General features: G+C 43.3%; 2 protein-coding genes across 16 annotated transcripts in view; one reads left to right on the top strand and one right to left on the bottom strand.

Annotated features, from left to right (window-relative positions):
• Positions 1-22,745, top strand: part of RIMBP2 (RIMS binding protein 2) — a 338,608-nt gene extending 315,863 nt beyond the window's left edge. For 9 of the 15 annotated variants that reach the window (XM_082353199.1, XM_082353190.1, XM_082353200.1 and 6 more), the window contains 4 exons: positions 833-936; positions 2,059-2,130; positions 9,403-9,537; positions 11,697-13,127. In XM_082353199.1, the coding sequence (XP_082209325.1) occupies positions 833-936; positions 2,059-2,130; positions 9,403-9,537; positions 11,697-11,885 (500 nt within the window). In that variant the 3' untranslated portion in view covers positions 11,886-13,127. Of the gene's footprint in view, positions 1-832; positions 937-2,058; positions 2,131-9,402; positions 9,538-10,036; positions 13,128-18,548 lie in introns of those variants that run through there. The other 6 variants (XM_082353203.1, XM_082353204.1, XM_082353196.1 and 3 more) reach the window with 3 other exon arrangements.
• PIWIL1 (piwi like RNA-mediated gene silencing 1) overlaps positions 13,216-22,748 on the bottom strand; it is a 38,951-nt gene continuing 29,418 nt past the window's right edge. The window contains exon 21 of the mRNA XM_082353304.1: positions 13,216-16,212. The gene's annotated coding sequence lies outside the window, so the exon portion shown is untranslated. The remainder of the gene's footprint in view (positions 16,213-22,748) is intronic.

Below are 22,748 nucleotides of genomic sequence, written 5' to 3'. Positions count from 1 at the left end.
TGTGTTTAGAAGAAATGCTTCAATGCCGGCTTTCTCCAGGAGAAATACCATTTAGAAATCCAGCAACAGCGGTTTGCCCAGGGGGTTCGACGATTTGGGCCAGATCCCACGGTTCTCCGTTGACCCTTCTTATAAGCGGCTGTTTCCAGGGTTGTCGCCTCTGCTCTGCGTGGGGTTTTCCTCTTCCCTCCCGGCTTGTGCTGCTGCATGTGCTGGGATAGTGCCCTGGGGCTGCGTCTGCGGCAGATCACAGCCAGGCAACGGGAGGGGACCTCCCCAGAGCCTCCTCCACAGGTGGCATCGTTTCAGGGACAGCTGTTAAAAGCACAGTGGCAGGGCAGTAGAGGAGAAAGCGGCGGGAGGGACCCCTGAGATGGGTAGAGAGGGCACCGCTTTCTGTGGACTCGGGCTCTCCTGATGCCAGGCCGGTGGCTGTGCCTCTGGTCTGAGCAAGAATAACTTGATTCTGTGGCTTCACAGCAGCTCCACGGGCAGCAGCTTTGACCCGGCGTTTGCGGGGCTTCCTTCGAGCTAGGTGCCAACCTCCAGATGGCCCAGTGGTCCTGCCCATGCCACACCCACCCGGTGCCGCCCCAAACGGTTTAGATCGACTGTGGCAGAGAACCAGTCTAAGTCTCCCTTGTTCACGGATGTGCTGGAGAAAGGGGTGGGAGCTGCCCTGACTTTGCTGGCACTAGTGCCCAGCGGTCGTCTCGGCCACACTGGCCCTCTGTGACCCGGCTCCACTCACCCAGTGTCAAGGGAGAGGGGACGCCACCGGCTCTGAAGTCGCTTCATGGTGGCTTTCTTCTTCTCCGTGTGATGTGAACAGAGAGAAACAGAAGAAGCAGCCGGCAGCGCTCGGTGGCGACGCGGAGGATGGTGGCCCTGTACGACTACGACCCGAGGGAGAGCTCGCCCAACATCGATGTCGAGGTACCGGCCAAGCACCCCGTACCTCTGCCGACAACACCGCTCCCTCCCTCCCTTCTCTGGAACCGTCCGAGGGAAGGGCTACCTGACCAGTAACCAGGGACCCAGGCAGGCAGGAGAGAGGTCGTGAGCCTGGTGACACGCTCAGGACATGGCAGCCACTGACATAGGGTTTCCCTGGACCAGCGCCGGGCAAGCCCTGTGACCCACACCTGGTGGTGATGGGTCGTCCTGGAGAGAGAAAGCAAAGCCCCCTGCATGTGGTCCCTGACCCTCATGACCACCACACACACATTCAAGGAAAATAGAGAAGAAAGGATGGATGTTCTCTGTGCATATAGGTTTGGTGTCCTAGGAACATTGTGAAAACTGAAAAGGATTTGCCTTCAGGAATGAAAGATTAGGTTTTCACCCTGTGGAGCTGCTTTCTTAGATGACAAGATGTGTACCAATCCCTGGTCCTCAGTATTTCTGTTACATCTGACGGGCGGCCAGCTTGTGGTTCAGATTCAGAGCTCAGGTGTATTCAAATTTCTGTACAGGCTTGATGTGTAAGGGATGCCTGATGGCTCTTAGGTATGAACTTTAGCCCCTCTTTTCATGTCTAGACATAAAAATGCAGTTTTTTCTGGTATCCTCTGCTGGATTCTATGCACCCACCTGGAGCCTGGAGCCCGGCATAGAGTAGACACTTAATAAATAGACATTTAATTACAGATTTTTTTTTACACTCAGTGAAAGGCTGTTTGTGCAATGGTCCCTACACTGCAGAGAACATCTCCTTGAGGCTCCGGGTTTTTTAAGTTAACTGTTTGACTGGTTCTAAAGACGTGCCACCAGCAGAACGTGGAGATGACCTTGAATTCTGGCCGAGAATCAGAGCCTGGTAGCCCTTTTCTTGTAGCCTGGAGTCATCGTGACATATCCTTCCTTTCTAAGAGGCTAGGGACAGAGGCATTCAACAGATTTATACCTTTCCTCCTTATTTGACTGAAAGAATAGGTTCATACCAAAATACTAAGAAAAAAAGAGAAATCATACCAGAAATCATGAAGAACTTTTTTTTAAAAAAAGCAACTTCTGTCTCCAGGAGAACACTATTAACTTTATGTTCTATCTCTACAGGCTGAACTTACATTTTGCACTGGAGATATTATTACTGTTTTTGGTGAAATTGATGAAGATGGATTTTATTATGTAAGTTTTGAAGCATCAAATATATACATACATATATACATATATATATATATATATATTTTTTTTTTTTTTTTTTTGCTTGCCTGTTCTTTCCTCTGAAATTATGTATGAACTTTGTATGGCTTGCTGACAGGTTGGCTAATTTGCTTGTCTTCCTCCCTGAGGACATATACTATAGGACGGCAGTCGTGTGATCTTCACAGTTCCTTCTTTTCTAACGGAGGTGTTTTCGATGTATACAAGCTGTCAGCAAAGGAAGGGTATTCACATGTTTACATGTAAAACTTCCTTCATCCAAACCTTTACCAAACAGTTTAATGTTCTGGATTACTTACTGCGTAGATAATAAATACATTTTCAAATAGGAAAAGGAAGAAATACAAAGAAGCATAATTAATTAATTAAAAGCAACAGCATTTCGGCCTCCTCCCTGACCTCCTTCTCGCAGCCCCGTGGACCCAGCCTCTGGGGGGCAGTCCTGGCTCTACCCCGGTGCCAGCCTCCTTCCTTCTCATTCCCTTTCCCGTGGAGGAGCCGGTCTCCCGATAATCCCCGAGGAAGAGAAGGTGGTCATCTTAGCGGCCCCTGCCCGGCCAGACACCCACCGCTGTCCCCTGCCTTGGGAGTGGGGTCACCATCTTGCATCAGAGTCCAAACTTGCTCCTTTTTCTTTTCTTTTTCTAAAAAATCAAAGTAGCTGAGAAACTCTCAAGTACCGATATGGCAGGTTTCTCTTGGGGTCAAAGGGATTTTACAAACTCAGGCACACGTGGCCTTTCAAAGCTCTCTCCTCTGCGCAGTTTCTGAGTTTTAAGAGTATAGTTTTCAGTGAGTACTATTCATACTGTTACCGACCAGGGCTCTTGGCCTCCTTAATCAATAGATATTGATCAGAGACCAGACAAGAAATTCAGGCAAGGCTTTGTTGGGCCCCTGCTGCTGCAGGCGGAGCGAAAACAAGCATGAGGTTCCCTTGCTTGCTTGCTCCCTGAGGGGGTGCCAGCTGGTTCCTTATATGGGGTGAGGGTAGGGGTGTGCTGGGGGGGTCGGGCTGGAGGCGTGGCTTAGGTGGTCTGCGCGCCCCTTTGGTGGTGTTGATTGCAGGGGGCATGCGCAGGGCCCTGCTTTTGCCCCCAACCCCCTGCTTTTGCTCCCAGCTCTTCAGAAGTGGCAGTTGGGGTTTTTTTTGGTCTTTTTGTATCTTGTTGTCCATAATTTGCCCCAACTGTGCATGCATGCGGTTATTTTTAGTCCCTTATAGTTTCTTTGTATTTTGTTGCTTGAGGAGATGACATCTGTCCAGGTACAAGCACTGCAGCAAAGGGTCCCAGGTCCCAGGTCCCAGCCTGTCTCAATACTTTGTCCCGTATGTTGCAAATAGTTCTTTTTCTAGGTCATTATCTGCTTTTTAACTTTTCCTTTTTTGTGTGTGTGGTTTTGTTGCTTTGTTTTTCTTTTATGAAGCAGAAGTTTTAAATTTGTCTGTAGTCAGTTTTTTCTGCCCTTGGGAGTCATGCTTAAAAAGTTCTTCAAGGTGATTGATAGAAATTATCTTATTTTGGTTCTTCACTTTTATAGCTTCATTTTCACATGTAAATCTCAAGTGTTTAACTTTATTTTTGATTTCTAATTAGAGAAACTAATGTCCCCACACCACTTATTAAATAATCCATCCTTTCTCCACTGGTTAAAGATCCCATCTTTCTCCTATGAACTGCATTCCTACCTAGAGTGTTTCTGGACTTCAGTGCTACTTGACGCTGTCTCAATTATTGTATTTTTATAATTCATTTTCACATTTGGGAGGAACCGTTATTGTAAAGAGCCTGCCCTACAACAAACGCATAGTATTTTGTTTAGAGGTGCGTTTAGTTTTTAGGTTAAACTGGGGGGAACTTGACATAATATTGTCTTTTGATTTGGACACGTGGTGTGTCTGACATTTTTTAAGTTTTCCCTTTCATCTGTCAGAAGGTTCATGAATTTCTTCTTACACATCCTTTTATATATCTTTTAAAGTTCTTTCTTATGTTCTTGCTATTATGATTTTTTTCTGGTATATATTTTACTGGTTATTTAGAAAATATGTTGGAAATGTGTGTGCATATATGTGTATGTATGACCGTGTTTGTGTGAGTATATGTGTATGTATGCAACATACACGTGTGTGCATATACGTGTACACGCATGTGTACATGAATTGTATGTGCACGTGTATATTGCATGTGTGTGCGCATATGCATGTGTGTATATATGTGTGCATGTTTATGTGCATGCATGTGTACGTACTGTGTGCCCATTTATGTGCATGTGTGTTTATGTGCATGAGTATACATGTGTGCATGTGTGTATATGTGTGCATGTGTGTGTGCTGTGTGCCTATGCATGTGTGTGTGCATATATGTGTATATGTCGTGTGCCTATTTATGTGCACGTGTATGTGTGTGCGCGTATGCATGTGTGTGCATGTATGTGTGTGCATGTTTATGTGCATGCATATGTATGCACTGTGTGCCTGTTTATGTCATGTGTGTTTATGTGCATGAGTATGCATGTGTGCATGTATGTGTGCGTGTATGTGTGTGTACTGTGTGCCTATTTATGTGCATGTGCATGTATGTGTATATATCATGTGCCTATTTATGTGCACGTGTATGTGTGCATGTATGCATGTGTGTGTGCATGTATGTATGTGCATGCATATGTATGCACTATGTGCCTGTTTATGTGCATGTGTGTTTATGTTCCCCTACAAATCTTGTTTCTGAATGCATTTATATCCATTGTCATCAGTTGGTTCTCTCGGGTTCCCCAAATCATGACATTTTGTCTTTTCTTCAATATTTATCAGTCATCTCTTTTTATTGTCTTACTGCATCATTGAAAGCAATTCTGAATGACAGGGATGGGGGATCCCTGACAGTCTGTATTTTAGTAGGAATATCACTAATCTTTACACTGTTATGTGTTAAGCTAGATTATCAGTAAAGATAGATCATCTTTGTAATGTTAAGCATCCTGTTTTTCATTTGCTGAACTTATTTTTTTTTTGGTCAGTAAATTATTGACCATGGTGTACAACTGTTTTTTTTTACAATTATTTTTAAAGCACTGGATTTGACTTGCTAACATTTTATTCAGAAGTTATATTTATATTCCAGAAATTATATTGATTTATATGTATTGGAGTATCTTTTTTTGTGGCCTTTGGTATCAGGATTATGCTAGAATTATGAATGAACCGGTAAGCTTCCAATATTTTTCATGCTCCAAACAGATCACATGACATAGTTAGGTCCTACAATTACATGAAGGTTATTACAACCTGCCTAAAAATCGTTTAGGTTCAGTGTCTTTTTAGGATGCAGTTGTACAAAAGTTTTCACTTGCTTAAATAATTATCTTCTTATTGAGTCAATTTTTAATACTTTATATATATTTAGAAAGCCATGCCTTTCATTTAGATTTTCAAACGTATAGACAAAACTGGACATAGTATTTTCTGGTAATTTAAACATATTTTTCTAATATGATCTGCATGTTCCCATTCCTACATTGTTGTATCTACTTTATTTTCTTGAATAGCCTATCAAATTTTATATGATAGTAGGAATCAGATCTAAATTGATATGTACACGTTTTCGTTCTCTCCCCACCGAATGGCTTTAGGGTTATTTTGTTGGTCAGATTTGCTGAGGAGACTGCCCAGTGCAGTCCTTCTTTCTTATTTGATAAACAAGAACCGCGGACACCTAACTTAAGACCAACAATCTTAAATTTCACCCCACTTGCATTGTCTGACATCATGTGCAATCTTAAAAGCTCTCAAGAGAGCTAACTTTCAGCTGTTTTATGGGACCTAGTCCTGTGATCTCTTCCTAGTCTCTCCTCAGTTCCACCACATCCCATAATGAACAGAGTGTAGACAGAGGGGCCTCTGCTGTCTACCTGGGCCTTCCCCTCCACAATTCACAGCATCCCCAGTTAAAAGTCCCTGCTTTGTCTCCCATCATCTGAGACTCCCAGGGCCCCATAATACTGTAACCCTTATGCTGTGTTGGCCAGATGCTTGCACTTCCCAGTGTTTCTACACCCAGACTCTTAAATCATATACTTTGATAGGCCAGAAGGAAGTAGGCCGTACAGTAGCATTCTGAAGTATTAAAGGAAGCAAAGGAGAACTATGCAAGCGTGATGGGGCCTCGTGCTGACTGGGCATGAAGAAAAAGGGGCCGGGATAGACTGTAAGGTTTTCTACCGTTCAGCCCAGCGGATTCCAATTCTGTTCGAACGTAAGGTCTTCACACGGTTCGTATCTGGCCTCAAACACGAAAGCGGTAGAAATGAGGCTCGAAGAGGAGCAGAGATCAGACTGTGAAGGGTCTGCAAGGGGGGGAGATGCCAAGTTTTCTCTTAGAGAGAGTTATGGTCAAGGGTTTCGCAAGTGGGCCGTCTAAGGGAGGTGGGAGTCCCAAGAGGCCAGGTGACGAGCGATGGAACGGCCCAGGTGAGGGGCAGGGGCCTGCACTGAGATGGTGACAAAGCTAGGCTCGCGGCCACCCAGGGCTCAGATCTGTAGTTGTGACCTCTTCCAGGAGGATCTGCAGATTCTGCCTCAGCCGATGGGTGCCCTTGGGAACACAGAAATAAGGACACGGTAGCGAGGAAAACACGGCTTAGAAACTATTGAGCTTGAGGCTACAGAGCCTCTCCAATGCGGAGGGGGGCTCACGCAGGCGCACGATTCTAGCGACCACGCCTCGTGCAGGGGTACGTGGCAGTGGACGCCAACAGTGAAGTCACGTCGTGTGCACTTCTGACGTGTGATTTAGCAGAACTGTGCTGAAGGCTCAAGAGAAGAGAGAAAACAATGAAGAGTGCAGGCAGTTCCCTCCACCGCTGTATCAGGGAGCCCAGGGCAGGGCTCAGCCCGGGAGCCTGAACACGCGGCCCCTGTCGGTCTTGGTTCACACAGGTGCCTCCTGTGATGTGAACATGGTGCTGATGGGGATGTGTGTGTAAAGCTGTGCGTTTTCATAGAACGTAGCCCCCAGCACGAGCCAGCTACTCTGTCTGGCGCTTACCTCTGGTGCTGGACGGAAAATCTGGCTGTTGGACCTACTGAGAGGTCTGGACTGGACAGAGGTTCCAGCGCCCTTGCATATACATGTTGTCTGCAAGCGCTGGCGTGGAAGAAATCACCAGGGACACATGCACAGCAAAAAGCAAAGATGTCCTAGAAAGAGTGCCTAAGTAACACCAACGGAGAAAGACAAGCTAAGAGTGGAGCCTGAGGAAGAAGGGTTGAAGTGGCCACAGGTAAACAGGAGGGTGGGATCGTCAAGGTCAAGGCAGAAGGAGCTGGTGGCCGACGTGGTGGGCACGTGGCTGTCGGGCTCAGGAGGGATTACCGCACAGGAAGACATGGGAGGTACCTGGACCTGCCTCTTTAAGAAAAAATAATTTTAATTTTTAATTGTGAGCAAATACACATAACAAAACTTACCATCTTAATCACTTATAAGTGTACAGTTCAACAGCGTTAAGTACACTCACATTGTTGTGCAACCATCACCACCACCCATCTCCAGAACTCTTTTCATCTTGCAAAATTAACTCTGTCCCCATCAAACACCAGGTCCCCCACTGTCCCCTCCCCCTGGCGCCCACCCTTCTCCTTTCTGTCTCTAGACTCTTGACTACTCTCCGGACCTATGTAAGTGGAATCATGCAGTATATGTCTGCTTATGACCCTTCACTTAGCATAATGTCCTCAAGGTTCGTCTCTGTTGTAGCATAGGTCAGAATATCCTTCCTTTCTTAAGGCTGAATAATACTCCACTGGACCACATTTTGTTTATCCATTCACCTGCTGATGCACAGAGAGGTTGCTTCCATTCTTTGGCTATTGTGAAGAATGCTGCTATGAATATAGGTGCACAGTTCTCTCTTCAAAATTCTGCTTTCATTTCTTCTGGGTAAATACCCAGAAGTGGAATTGTTGGATCATTTCATATGGTAATTCTATTTTTAATTTTTTGAGGAACCACCATACTGTTTCCTCCATAGTGGCTGTACCGTTTTACAGTCCCACCAAAAGTGTACAAGGGTTCCAATTTCTCCATATCTACACCAACGTTAAAATATTTTTATAGTAGCCATCCTAATGGATGTGAGGTGGTATCTTGAGGTTTTGATTTACACTTCCCTCATGAGTAGTGATGCTGATTATCTTGTATGTGCTAGTTAGCCATTTGTCTTTTTTTTTTTTTTTTTTTTTTGAGAAATTATCTATTCAAGTCCTTTGCCCACTTTTTAATTGGGTTGTTTATTTTGTTAAGTTGTAAGAAGTTCTTTATATATCCTTTATAACCCCTTACTAGATATCTGACTTGCAAGTATTTTCTCCCATTGTGTAGGCCTTTTTCACTCTGTTGGTCACGTTCTTGGGTGCACAGTTCTTAATTTTGATGTTGTAGGCTGGCTCTTTCAAGTTGTCATCTCCTAGACCTACTGGACACAGAAACACACTCCCAGGTTGTCTGGGGCCGGTTCTGAACTTGGTTTTGGGTTCTGTGGGGCAAGTTGGCACTGGGGGGTTGACGTGGTGGGCTGTGAACTGCTCGGGACTGACGTCCAGTGGGCAGTTGGAACTGTGTTACATGCATGGGCATGTGACTGCGCAGAAAAGTCCGGAAGGATATATACCAACCTGAGGCAGTCACCTCGAGGAGGTGCCAACACATTCACCTTCCCCTCTTGGGTGGATTCTTATAATGAGGCTGTAGCGACGCACAGGATGAAAGACACCAGGTGGAACCGGCCGGCCCCCTCAGTCCTGCCCCCGCATGCCACACCCGCCCCCGCTCCCCTCTCTCAGTGCACCCAAGCAACGGTATTTGTACAAGTTCCCATGGGACTCAGAGCTCGGTCAGGGCTGAGAACCTCTAAGTGAGATCCTCCCAAGGACTGTTCCTAAGTGTGCCTGACCCTGAGACCCACCCAGGCCCCTTGGCCCAAACAGATCCTCGGCTCCACTCCAGACGGGCCAGATCGAGACCTCAGGGTGGGCGCCGGGACCCTGCACTTCCAGCACGTGGCCGAGGTCACTCTCGTGATCAGGGGAGTCCGGAAACACTGGAGTCCCGGTTCTGTCTGCCACTTTTGAGCCAGAATACACTCGCTACTCTGAGCTGTATTCCTTTACCTAAAGCAAGAAGTGGGTTTCCGGAAAAATAGAGTCAATTGTTCTTCGCATCCTTGTGTTTTTAGGGGGAGCTTAATGGGCAGAAAGGCCTCGTACCCTCCAACTTCCTAGAAGAAGTGCCTGATGATGTAGAAGTCTATCTTTCTGACGCGCCGTCCCACTACCCCCAGGACACGCCGACGCGCTCGAAGACGAAAAGGGTAAGCACGTGCGTTCAGCATTTTTAACCCCTGTCCCACTCTGCCACAGATGGTCTATTGCCGTCTTTGCATTGCTCTTTTTATGTCTTAGGCTGAAAAGCATATGCCCTGAATTTTTTCTCTGCCCTTCCATGGGGGTTGTGCCTAAAAATTCCTAATTCTAAATCAAGTTTACTTGTTTCACCAAAATGCCCCTTTCAATCTAATCAGTCTGCTTTGCTCACAAAGGAGTGTCCCGTCCTACATCACACACGCACAGTCCAGCTTAAGAGAGAAAAGGGCATGGCTAGTCCTTAGAGTCGGTGGGCAATAGCGGTTATTTGCCCCGTCAGGGTTTTAACAGATCTTCCGAACAAAGGTCAAAGAACTTCTCAGCCATATGTAACTATCAGATTACATTTGTTTGGTGTCTCATTTTTATTTTATTTCATCACTGCGAGTTTTTATATATTATATTTTTATATATATTTTATTTCTTTGCTCATCTGCTTGGAAACAGAAGAAGAGTGTGCATTTCACCCCTTAATCAGGCAATGTAGCCTTCACGTAAGTGAGCAACTGAAGATACCTGTAAACATAGCAACCTAAGCTACCTGCAATGGACCAATGCGGTAGACTTAAGGCTTCACTGGGGGGCTAAAAAAAAGAAGAAATATGTCTCAAAAACTCACTGGACCTAAAGTGTTATTGGTCTCAGTTGTAAAGCAACTGAATTTGTAGTGAAATAAATCATCTTTGATAATCATTTCCTACGATTTACATTAAGAATATTTGGAAGGCCAACATTGGGAACATATTTCTTAACCGGCTAATTGTTTGTTTACACAGAGTGTTCCAATGTATATTCATAATTAAAGCTGCATATTGCATTGTTAGCCACTCTTGGAAAAAGCACAACCTAATAAATGTTTACTCGGGAAATTTTACCTAAAAAAACCACAACTCAAGATCGAGCGGATGAGTAGTGAGCACGAGGTGATCTAGAGTTGGCTCTGAACTCTCCCCATGCTGGCTGCAATAGCAGACGGCTTTTTCTTAAGTGACCATCCCTCTACCTTACGGGAGAGCTGGTGCTTCTCCTCAAAGCACAAGCAAGTGTCCTGAACACACAGGCGTTTGGTTGGAAGACTGCTTTGTTGGTATACCAATGCAATACCAAGTTTAACGAAACATGCAGCTCAAATGATTGCATTAGATGGAATAGATGGTATCTTCAGGTGTACTTTGGGATGATTTAGTAGGTGTTCTCCATTAGAATTAGACCCTGATTTTAAATCCAAGGAAGCTTGAAGCCCCTGGGCTCATATTTGCCTGATGGATAATGAATACTCGTATTAGAAAGAGGTTGGCTCTGGTGAGGTAAGGGAGCGAGGGGAAAGGTGATATTCTATAATCGCAGGCATGCATGCGACCGTAAACGTGGGTGAGCCCACGTCGTCATGCCCGCGTTAGAATACAGTTCTGCTCCTGTGAAGCACCAGGAAGCACTCAAGTGTACGGAAACCCTACCATGTGCTCTGTATCGACAAAAACGCATCTTTAATACCTTGGAAATAATGAAAGCGTACGATAAGGGCCTTTAAGCTTTCTTTGATTGAAATTAAGGTTCATTTTATTTTTTATTTTTTATTTTTTTTCTTTCAACCGGTGTGCCATCTCCAGTATTTCTATAGTATACTAACCCAGGAATGTACTCAACAATGTCAGGATTTCATATACCCAAGTAGTTTTCAAATACAAAATTCCCTTTATAAGAACTTTTGCTTTTAAGATTCCTGATGGGTACTCGGCCAGTCTTACTCTCACCCTAATTCAAAATGACTCCTCCTTCCTGCTTCTGGTCTTAAGTTACAAAGTAGATGATTACCCAGCTTTGCTTTGCCAAAGCAATGGCCACCCCCTCCCCCGAAGACAAAGAAACCGAAAACCCCACACCGCTGGCCCTCTCCCTGAGGGCCCTCAGACCCCCTCTCTGAGCTATGCCGTGGGAGGGCCGCGTGCCTCTCACGGGATACTTCAACCCTTCAGAGAAGAAACGAAGCACCCTTATCTTGCCTGGTGGGAAGCGGGGCAGCGCGGCGCTGCTGATGGCGCGCGGCGAGCGGAGGGATGCCGCCGGCGCTCACGCACTCAACGACCTGTCCCAATGTGCCTACTAGGTTCCTCCTGAGGGTTCAGGTACAGCAAGGAGAGTGCCATCTCCCACAGCCCATCTCCATTCTGGGTCACCTACGTCATCTATGGGTACTGGTAGTCCCGGGAGAGGCAGGGAAATGTCCTCGAGAAAGAAAAAGGGGCTGCTTTCCAAAGGCAAGAAACTGCTGAAAAAGCTGGGTGCAGTGAAATGATTCACGTGCTTCCGGACAACTTCCAAATCTATGTAATTTTCTTTAATTCCAAACTAGGGCTTTCATGACTCAAGTACTTCCTAAAAAAACCAATCTTCTCCCCTGACACCAGTAGAGAAATGCTCTTTGCACCACCGTCCCCTTTAAACCCAGCGCCAGGACACAGGGCTGCTGGCGCTCCCGCCGGGCCTCCGCGCCCATCGCTCTTGTTATTGCCCGGGCCCTGGCGGGAGCTGGGCTGTCTCGTGAGCACGCAGGGCGGCCAGTAGCTCTTTGTAGCTCACTCCCTACCTGGGGTCCCAGTCTTTGTGCATTTGTCATCTGCCCTTAAAGGAATGATTTCAACCTCTCTCCCTTTTCAAAAAAGCTTGCCTCATGATGCATAACTCTCACTTTAACTCTGGTCTTGAAATTCCTAGTTTAATCGCCTTGATGTTCTGCCTTATAAATGCACAATGATTTGTACTGTCCAATAAAAACTACAGTGCACACTTTGTATGCGTTGTGCATTCAGTGCCCTTCACCCTCACAGACACAGTGGTTTGAAACCAAGTTGCACAGGCTGTGCAATTATAAGATCCTGGGTTTTCGTCTTTCGAAGCAAGCCAGGCAACACACAGGAAATGTTTACTTATTCAAATCATTTAAAAGAGAGGAGAGGAAGTAACTTTGGTAAAGTACCACTACTCCAACCTGCCAAAAAGCTGGTAACATTCATTGCTTTCAGTGTTACATTTTGTGGCATATGGATTTACGTTACTTTCATTATTTGTCAAAATGCCATACACAAATAATCAACAGTGAACAGCATACACGTAAAGCAATCCACATAATGCATAAGCCACGCCAGAAACATACTAAATTTAAGTCTGTTCAAAATGATTCCACACCACTCTTCACCATTGGCACCTGAACAACAAAAAAAAAGATTTACAAAGTTGCCGGCAGATGTATTTGATGGTTACTATTTTGTAATTCGTGTCCACTTGTAAATTGTTTTTACTCTTTATACATACTTTTCAGACTGCCTTTCTTTTGTAATTTATGGAAGGTTTATAAATGAATGATGAAGCTTTCCCCATTGTGTCTTCAAAAACTATATTGTAAATTGTAATATAATAGTATGTGGTAGATTTATTAAAAGGAAATTACTCAATGTGTGGTTAAGTTCTGTGTGGGTGTGTGCATGTGTACAGCTAGTGTAAAACATTTTATAGAAATAAAATTTGTTATTTTATACAATGCCATTTATTCTGTATGTTTGTTTTTAACACTTTTTAAAAAAATCATAGCAGCATAACTGAGTTCCTTTCTCCTATATGTACAAGAAAAACTCTGTAACGTTACCTTTTCTGGCACTACTTTTTTTCTAAAATAATTCTGACCTGTGTTTTGGGAGTCATTTACAAAGTGCTGTCATCCTCGCATTGTTGGTGACAATCCACTCGGTGGCAAAAGAAAGGTAATTCGCACCGGGTATTTCTTGTCAAATACTCACGTGCAACAAAGACGTTGAGAGTGAGTTCAAACCATATTCATAACATCTCCCTTTGGCAACTCCAGAATTCAAATGATCTGAATAAAGAGCTACACCAGCTAAATATAATAAAACACAGCTTAATTTTTCAAATACAAAGCATTTTCCTGAAATCCTTAATTATTTTAAAATTCTCCAAATAATAGGGTTTATTGTCATTAAGAGGTAAAACCAGTGTGCAAGGTGAAAATATAATTCAAATGCATAACTTTATGAAACTATATACAAGTATATAAAATAACTGCTATCATAATGTCATTCACATCGAACTATGTTTTCACCTAACGCATTTACAAAAAAAGGTTATGTTTGAATAATTGATGACAGAGAAATACTGCGTGATCTCACTCATATGTGGAACTTAAAACAGTCAAACAAACACTTAGAAGCAGAGGGTAGGATGGTGGTTGCCAGGGGCTGAGGGTGGGGGAAATGGGGAGATGTGGGTCAAACGGGACAAAGTTTCAGTTACACAAGATCAATCAATTCTGGAGATCTTAAGTTAAAAAAAAAAGCTGAAATGCTAGATTAAATAGAATGTCTTTAATTAAAAAATATTCCAGTTTAAGAAATATCAGTATAAGAAATTAAAGTCTACACAACAATGTGAATGTACTTAATGCAACTACACACTTAAAAATGGTTGAAACGGTCAACTTTATGTTACATATACTTTACCACAGTAAAAAGAAATTAATGACAATCTCTCCAAAAAAAAAATAATAACATCAGTAAAAGTAACCAGGATTAAATCTTTTGAACACGTTTACAAATTTCCTAAAATCTGAAAATGTAGGCAAGCCCAAAGTGATAATGAGCTGGACTTGGCTTTGGTGAACACTACGAAACATTTAAGGAATACACACGGCCCACTGCACACAAATTCTTGCAGAGAAGAGAGAAGAAAGAAAAATGCCCAAACTCATGAGGCCAGCATTATCCTGATACCAAAACTAGGCAAAGACATTGTAAGAAAACTACAGACCAATAGCATCATGAATGTAGATTAGAAAAAAAATCCTTAACCAAACATTAGCAGATTGAATCCAACAATATATAAGGATGATACACTATATTTAACTGTGGTTCAACCCAGGAATGAAGGTTGGTTGAACATGCTGAAGAAAATCAAGGTGTTTTACTGTATTAACAGAACAAAAGAGAAAAGCTACCCAGTCATTTCAATAAATGCAAGGAAAGCACTGGACAAAACCAACAGCTGTGCAGGAGACCAGGAAAATGAAGGAATTTACCTCAACTTGGTAAAGTTAACAGTCAACATACGTAATGATGAAAGACTGACCACTTGCCCTTTCTGTCAAACAGAAAAACAACACAAGGATGACCACTTGACTACTTGTATTCAACACTATACTGGAGTTTCTAGCCTTGCAATAAGGAAAGAAAAGGAAAGAAAAGTCATACACTTTTGAAAGGAAGAAGTAAAACAGTCTTTATTTGCAGATGGCATTGTTTATCCAGAAAACGTTAAGGGATATCCACAAAACGCGGTTAGTGCTAATAAGTGAATTTGGCAAGGTGACAGGGCACAAGGTCGACATACAAAAATCAATTGTATTTTTGTATAAAGTGCATATTTTGTATCAATCTTCCCAGCAGGGAACAATTAGACAGACATTAAAATATCGATATATAACTGATACAAAATAAAGAAAGAAATAAATGTCATCAGTTATAGTAGCATCAAAAACATGAAATTCTTAGGGACAAATTTAACAAAATACATACAAGACTTATATACTGAAAAATGTAAAACATTGCCTAAAGACTATGAAAAAGCTCCTAAATAGAGATATAAAAAATGTTAATGGCTTGGAAGATTCAGTATTGTTAAATGCCAATTTCCCTCCGGGTAAATCTACTGATTCAGTGAAATGCCAGTCAAGATTCCAGCAGGCTTATTCCAGAAATTGATAAACTGATTAAAAAATTATAAAGAAATGCAAACGACCTAGAATAGTCAAAACCATTTTGAAAAAGATGAACAAGGTGGAAAGACTAACATTGCCTAATTTTGAGACTTACTATAAAGCTACAATAATCAAGGCAGTGTTGTTTGTATGTAAAATATAGCTATATATAAATTAAGATATATATAAATCAATGGAACAAATAGATGCTTACATATATAATAAGTTCATTTTCAACAAAGGTGCCAAAGCAATCAATGGGGGAAATATGGTATTTTCTAGAAATTCTGCAGAAAGAAGGGGGATTCATAGGAGGGAAAACTGACTCTTACCCCATATGATACACAAAATTTAACTCAGAACATAGTCCTAAATGAAAATGTTAAAACTATAAAACTTCTAGAAGAAAACACAGGAGAAATTTGGCTAGAAAGATGTCTTATTCAGGACACAAAAAGCACAAGTTATAAGAGGAAAAAACCCCTGATAACTGGACTCCATCAAATTTAAAAACATCTTCTCTTTGATACTTAAGAAAGCAAAACAGGAAGCCAGAAACAAAGAGCAAACATTCACAGTGCATATACCTGACAAAAGACTTTTACCCAGAATACACAAAGAACTTTTACAATTCAGTAAGACCAACCAATTTAAAAGATAGTATGCAAAAGATCTGAGCAGCTACTTCATAGACGCTATAAGAATGGTTAATATGCACATAAAAAATGCTCAGTATCATTAGTCAGCAGGGAAATGCAATTAATAATCCAAATGAGATAACATTACACACCCACTAAAATGAAAAGACTGACATCATCAAAGACCGGTGAGGATGTGGAGCCACTGGAACTCTCGAGCGCTGGAGGGGAGAGTAGAAAAGGGTCCAGTCACTTGTCAGCTTATTACAAAGTCAGAGACACTTAGCATATAGATCCAGCAATTCTACTTCTATGTATTTGCCCAAAAGAAATAAAAACTATGTCCATACAAAGGCTTGAACAGAATTTTTCTAGAGTTTATAATAGCCCCAAATAGGAAACATCCAAAATATCCATCTGTCCATGGTGAGTAAACAATGTGAAATACAACCTTACAATGGAATACTGCTTAAGCAAACAAACCAATTAGACAAAACAGATAAATTTTTGAAGCACTCTGAGCAAAAGAAGTCAGATGCCAAGGAGTACATACCGTATGATTCCGTTTACATGAAACTAGAGTAGGTCAAAGGCAGATCATTGTTGCTTGGGATCAAGGTGGGAAGGACTGTTTGCAAAGAAGCAAGAAGGAACCTTCTGTGGGAGGGAACAGACAGTTTTCTAAATCTTGATGGTGGCAGAGACACTGGAGTGTATGCATTTGTCAGAAGCTCATCAAGTTGCACTCACGTGCGTGTCAATTACAATACAGTTGATTTAGAACAACGGCATGTAAGCTGGATAAGAGAGAACAGGACTAGAGTGCTCAAAGATTCTTGTCTTGTCCAGAAAGGAGGTATACATACTACTCCTATCCCCCAACCTCACAGGCCCCTGAGGCCAGATGGGAAGAGGCTGACCCCTCACAGAAAGGGTGAAAGCACGCAAACTCCTAAATCAGGTGCCTCGTGGCCCAGGACCGACCCTCTATGGGCTGGCTGCTTCCTGGGCAGGTGCAATCTCCGCTCACCGCAGGGCCAGGAGCCAAGTGCTTGCCTGCGCTAGGGCAGCCCTGCCACACCACAGCTGAGGCCATACCCCCTCCAAAGGGCTCCTTCCTGCCACACCTGATCGACCCTTGCACTGGACTTGGGTGCAGGTGGGTGGGGAGCATGGGCAACAATGGACTGGGCAGGACCTCCTTTTCCAGGTACCCACGAAGAAAACAATCCAACGGCAGAACGTCTGGTGCTGAGGTGTGGCCAGAAGCTGGGACTTAGGATCCAGGTTTCTCGGAAGCCTGATTGGTTGTTACCCACATGGATGATTTCACTTCTTTGCCTTGTATAATATTATTCCAGCTGTTGCTAAGATTTCTGAGTGGTCCTTGTTGCCCACATGGATGATTTCACTTCTTTGCCTTGTATAATATTATTCCAGCTGTTGCTAAGATTTCTGAGTGTTCCTATGTCCAAGTCCCAAGCCAAGAGCCTCACTTACGAGAACTGGGTGGGGGCTTGCCATTAGGAATTTTTAAAGCCCTCTGGTGACCAGAACATACAGCGCAGGACGAGAACCACTGTGGAGTATACAGGGGCCCCTTGACATTAACATGCATAAGAAGTACAGGGGCTGGTTGACTGAGTTAAGGGTTACATTAGTTATTTGTCCTTTCAATAAATATTTGAGAACCTGTTACGTGCCAGACATTGATGAAGACACTCTGAGACAACAGTGAACAAGACACAAAGATTACTGCCCTCCTGGATTCCTAGAATCATTTGCATTCTAGTGGGGGAGGAGAATATAAAAAGCACAAGTAATATACTATTGATACCAGCAAAGCTGGAGAGAGCAGAAAGGCTATGTCTCTATATGCCTGTGGGATGCTAAAAATTTAGAAAGTGGTCCCTCTGCTGGTGACATCTTAGGTGACCTGAAGGAGCATGTGGAAATCTGGGCCTGGAGCACCAGCAAAGGTCCTTGGGCAGGATGAGGGCACCTGGGCGGTCTGTGAAGAGCAGGACGGCACAATGCCACACCCTCGCAACGACTGTCTTCCTGAGATGGGAACCCACTGCAAGACGAGCAGGTGTGTGACTTGATCACTTTGTTGCAAAAAGACCACTTTAGGAGGCTGTGATAGTAATTCAGAGACAGTGGTGGCTTGGAAGAGGGGACAGGAACAGTGGCTGGATATTCATGACATTTTGAAGGCAGAGCTTATAAGATTTACTGAGGAACCCAAAGTGTGGCACGAGAAAGACAGGACTCAAGGAAAGATGCCAAGGGTTTTGGTCTGAACATCTGGAAAAATGCAGTTCCAATTAACTGAACTGGAGCAGGTCTGAGAGAAATCACAGTTCAGTTCCAGGCATATTAAATTATTCAACCAGAGGTTCTCATAGTGCGGCCTGGGGACCCCTGGGGTACCCTGAGACTCTTCCAGGGTTCTATGGTCAGAACTATTTTCCTACTGTTGCCAGAGCTGACACCAGATTCTTGCTCAAAACCTGCCAACCCCTCCCTTGAACAGGAACTAACATATCTCTTTAAGTCACAGGGTCCCAAGACAAAGGAACTAAGCGACATGAAGAGAAAAACAAAAACCAGATAGAACCAGCTAGAACCAAGATGGCAACGAATCTGACCTTCAACAGACCCGGAGTCTCATCTACGCTGTTTTTACTACATCAGCTACTAAGTGACACACCTACCAGCGGCCATGACCGGAAGTTGCCGACCAAAAAAGGACAGAGAAAGGGGTGGCATCCCGTTTCAGGGAAACCCCGCCCCTTCCCCCGAAGAACAATGCGAATGCCTCTCCGTCATCAGCCTCGCTCCTCCCCGCACTGTCCTTATTCTTTAAAATCAAATCCCTCTCGCCACATGAGCGTGAGTGAGAGGTTGACCTGTGAACTAAATTCCCACTTCTCCATTCTTTGGCCATTGAATAAAGCTTGCATTGCACTGATCTCAGCTTCAGTTTTCTTCTTGGCCGTGTGAACGCTAACGGAAAAGAACCTTCCCTGCCAAGGCAGAGGGTCTGGGCTGGGCTAGGACCAGAGTAGGGGACCACAGGACCTAATTTGTTAACACTGAGGTCATCTGCCTTTTTCATTCTTATTCTCTCACGAGTGTACAGTAGTTTCTAGAGGCTTCATGACATGACGACAGCATCAGTCTAACAGTTAATGGAATGTGGGTTTCCGTATCGTTTTTAAAATATAATTTCTAATATACAATTAATAAATGTAACCCGAATAAACAAAATCTCTCTGGGTCCTCAGCAATTTAAGAGGGTCAGGAAGTTCCTCGACCAAAGAGTTTGAGAACCACTGAATCAGACACTCGGAGACATCTGACTGTAGGAGGCCAGACCTGGAGATGTAAATTGGCAGCGGTTTCACAGAAATGAGTTAGGAGACTGAATGGAATTACCGAGGGAGGAAGAGTAGAAAGAAACTCTTTTCTTACTGCTTCTCAGAGATCCTCCCTCTGAGCCTGGAGGCACTCCAACATTCTGAAGTTAGGGAGACCAGGAAGAACCAGCAGGAGACCGAGAATGCCGGGAGGCAGGATGGGGGGTCTCAGACAGAGGCTGCGGTCTGGAGCTCCCACTGGACTTTGGCTGCAGGCAGCACAGGGTGCTGGGAGGGGCACTGTGACCTGGAGCAGGGGCACTGCAGCCCAGGGGGCCACCAGCTTGCTACAAAGCAGCTGCACGTGGACTCTCCACTGACTTCATCACTTCACAATTTTAGCATTTCTCTGTTTTTCACCCTGGATTTTTAAACGATTTAATTGGGTTGGAATGATGAATGCAAACAGACCTAGACCCAGCCCTTGAAATATTGTATCTGAATGACAATATTATAGCTACATGAAAGAATTAAACCTTAAAAATCCACAAACTTGTGAAGATTCGTATCATAGCATCAGGCTGAAACTGATGTTGAGACAGACTTTCTATTCAACCCAGAGAGAACAAAGACACTATTTCCCGACAGAAATTCCAGAATCCTCAAACAAGATTTCTATGAGCTCTAGGGAACAGCATGTAAAACAAACAGAAAGCTTCAATGAGGGGCACATTTTTGGAGTTTTGAGGGGAAACAAACCCCGTGTACCCAGAAAAAACTAGGCAGATTACCCGTCGTGATGCACTTGAGGAACCACCCCCAACAAACTGCTTCATCACCTAAGGAACCGCCAGGTTGGATGGGTCAGACCAGGCACCGAGAAGGGAGAACCTGAAGTGTCTTTAATGCTAAGGCCTTCGGAAGTACAACTCGGGTGTGCGTATTTCTCTTTTAAGGAAGAAGCCTGGATTTCAGAGTTTTGGCTTTGTTCTTTGGAAGCACTGCAATCAATTCCCTTACAGGTGCCCGGCTGTACTTGTCCCTCTAGGGACCAGGGCAACTCCTGCTTCCATCGCGAGCTGACCTGCTGTTGAACAAGCAGAGGAGACGCCCAGGAGGCGTCCGCTGTGCTCACTTGTCTGTCCCGTCGTCTGGTTGCAGCACCTAAGTTTTCCTTTGGGGAGCCACTCCCCTACCCACTCCCAGACGGGCCTCATCTGACCCGGCAGCGACTGAGTCCCTATCAGGGCCGTGTGTCCCTCAGGTTCAAGGACGTGCAGACAGCCTGAGTTTTGCTGCAACCATTGTGGACGAGGTGTTCCTTTCATTGCAGTGAGGCTGAGACATACATCTAGGTTTTGTGACCATCTTTGTAATCCTACCTGATTAGAACCAACCCAGAAGGAAGCAGAGCAAGAGACAGATCCCCGATAGCATTCCATCAGCTAGGTTCTATACACCTTCTCAACCGGCATTTGCCCAGATTCCCGGACAAACCACCCGGGATGCGTTTAATAGTTCACCTGGCCTCTCCCCTACAAGTTCTGGTTCCTGGATCTGATCTGGAGCCCAGTAGCCTATGTTATTTCAAAGCAAACAAGGTCACGTTTAACATTCCATTTGGGAACCACTGCCTAGGATGACCTGAGAAAGCCAGTCAATAACCCTTTTTGGCTTACATTAATTTGAGGCTTTTTTGGTCCCTTGCAAAAAAAAAGGCTTTATGATATAGTGAGGGTCTTTTGAATACTGCAACTTTCCCGGAATTACCACATTTATCAATTTTTCATAGTTTTAAAGATATTAAAGCCTTTCAACTTTAAAGGATAGTTTAAAACCTGCCAAGTATGAGACTTTAATGACTTAAGTTACTGACTAGCCCTAAAAATCCATAAATAAAAGCTGCCCCAAATCAATCTTCTGCAGTTGTATAATTAGACTTCCTTATGTTCCTTAATACTGTGACAACATTTAGCAACTTTCATCGATTTTACTGTCTTTATTTGGCATTCTTCTGAAACGTCACAATCTCCTGTGTTTCATTCCTTCTAACGTCTAGAGATCAAACAGGTTAAGGAACCTCGGCTAATAGCCAAAAACAATGTTAACAACAGCTATTAGCTCAAAGAACTAAAGGGAAAATAAAATGGTTTTCATTCACAATATGTTAATAAGGCTAAATCCAGAAGGCAGCTATTCGATAAGAACAAGCACAGGAATGGTAAGGCAGGGAACGTTACTGAAGGGCACTCGTTGAAATCAGAGTCCCTGTAGCTCGTGTGTGATCGTGAAGGTCCACACCCATCACACTCGCAGGCCGTGTGTAAAGGCGCCTCACGCACACAGCCACTCATGGACTTCGGGCCTGCTCTTTGCAAGGTTCCCTGAAAATTCCTACACGTGTGTAGGTGTGAATAATTACAACTGTCAACTTCACAAAAACACAGACTTCTTAGTCTGCATTTTCTTACAAGTTAAGGATTTCCAGTCTTATACTGTTAATTTTGAGGTGGCAGCGTTTCCTGACAGTTTTACTCTGAAGTTCGTAAGTAACACAAATTTAGCTTTTAGAAATGGAATTGTGTCCTCTGAGTGCACTCTCCAGCAGTTTTAAAAAATATAATAAATGGAAAGAAAATGCATATGCTTTCAGCAAAAAGAAAAACTACACTGTTATTCAAACAAGATGACAATCACTGCAATTTTATTTTATAACAAATGGAATGATGTCCCAGTTGCAAAAAAACAGTAATGTTAATATAGACTACTGGCCTCTTTTATTAAGGAGTCTTAAAATGTATCTTTGGACAGAAATTTAAAACTTTCAACTATCTTCTTTTTTAACCCCCATAACACCTAGCCCCCAAAATGAAATAAAAATAAGCCTATTTCTCCACAGACTCACGCCTTTCCTATACCTTGTATAGGTTATTTAATGGCAGCTTCTTCTTTAAAATGAGATCATCAGACGCTCAAATAAAATCCTACCTATGACTGTACTGAGCCTCCACTTTATGCCTTTTCTCTCCTTTAAATTCAAAATAAATATTTCTAAAGTAAGGTTAATATAGCCTTACAAGTAGGACTTGCTCACTCCTGAAAGCACTTTCAAGTAAATCCCAACTTTTCCAATACTTTAAGGATCTGTTTATAATACAAAGCACCTTATCCACCCTTTTTTTTCAAAACAAAAAATGCTCACAGCCTATTTACGAGAATCAAACAAGATAAAATATAAAACCCTAATTTTTACCTATAAAATAAGTCAATTAATAGCACTGTTAGAAATAAGACTCTAGATCTCCTAATTTCCTTCCCAAGTTTCACCTGGAAAGATAACAGTTAAAAAACAGAAGCTTAAAAAAATCCCAAAGTTATAAGTTCACAAAGAAAAC

The sequence above is a fragment of the Balaenoptera borealis genome (assembly GCF_965194805.1).
Source record: "Balaenoptera borealis genome assembly, chromosome: 14".
Taxonomy (NCBI): Eukaryota; Metazoa; Chordata; class Mammalia; order Artiodactyla; family Balaenopteridae; genus Balaenoptera; species Balaenoptera borealis.
This window is presented reverse-complemented; position numbering and strand designations above follow the sequence as displayed.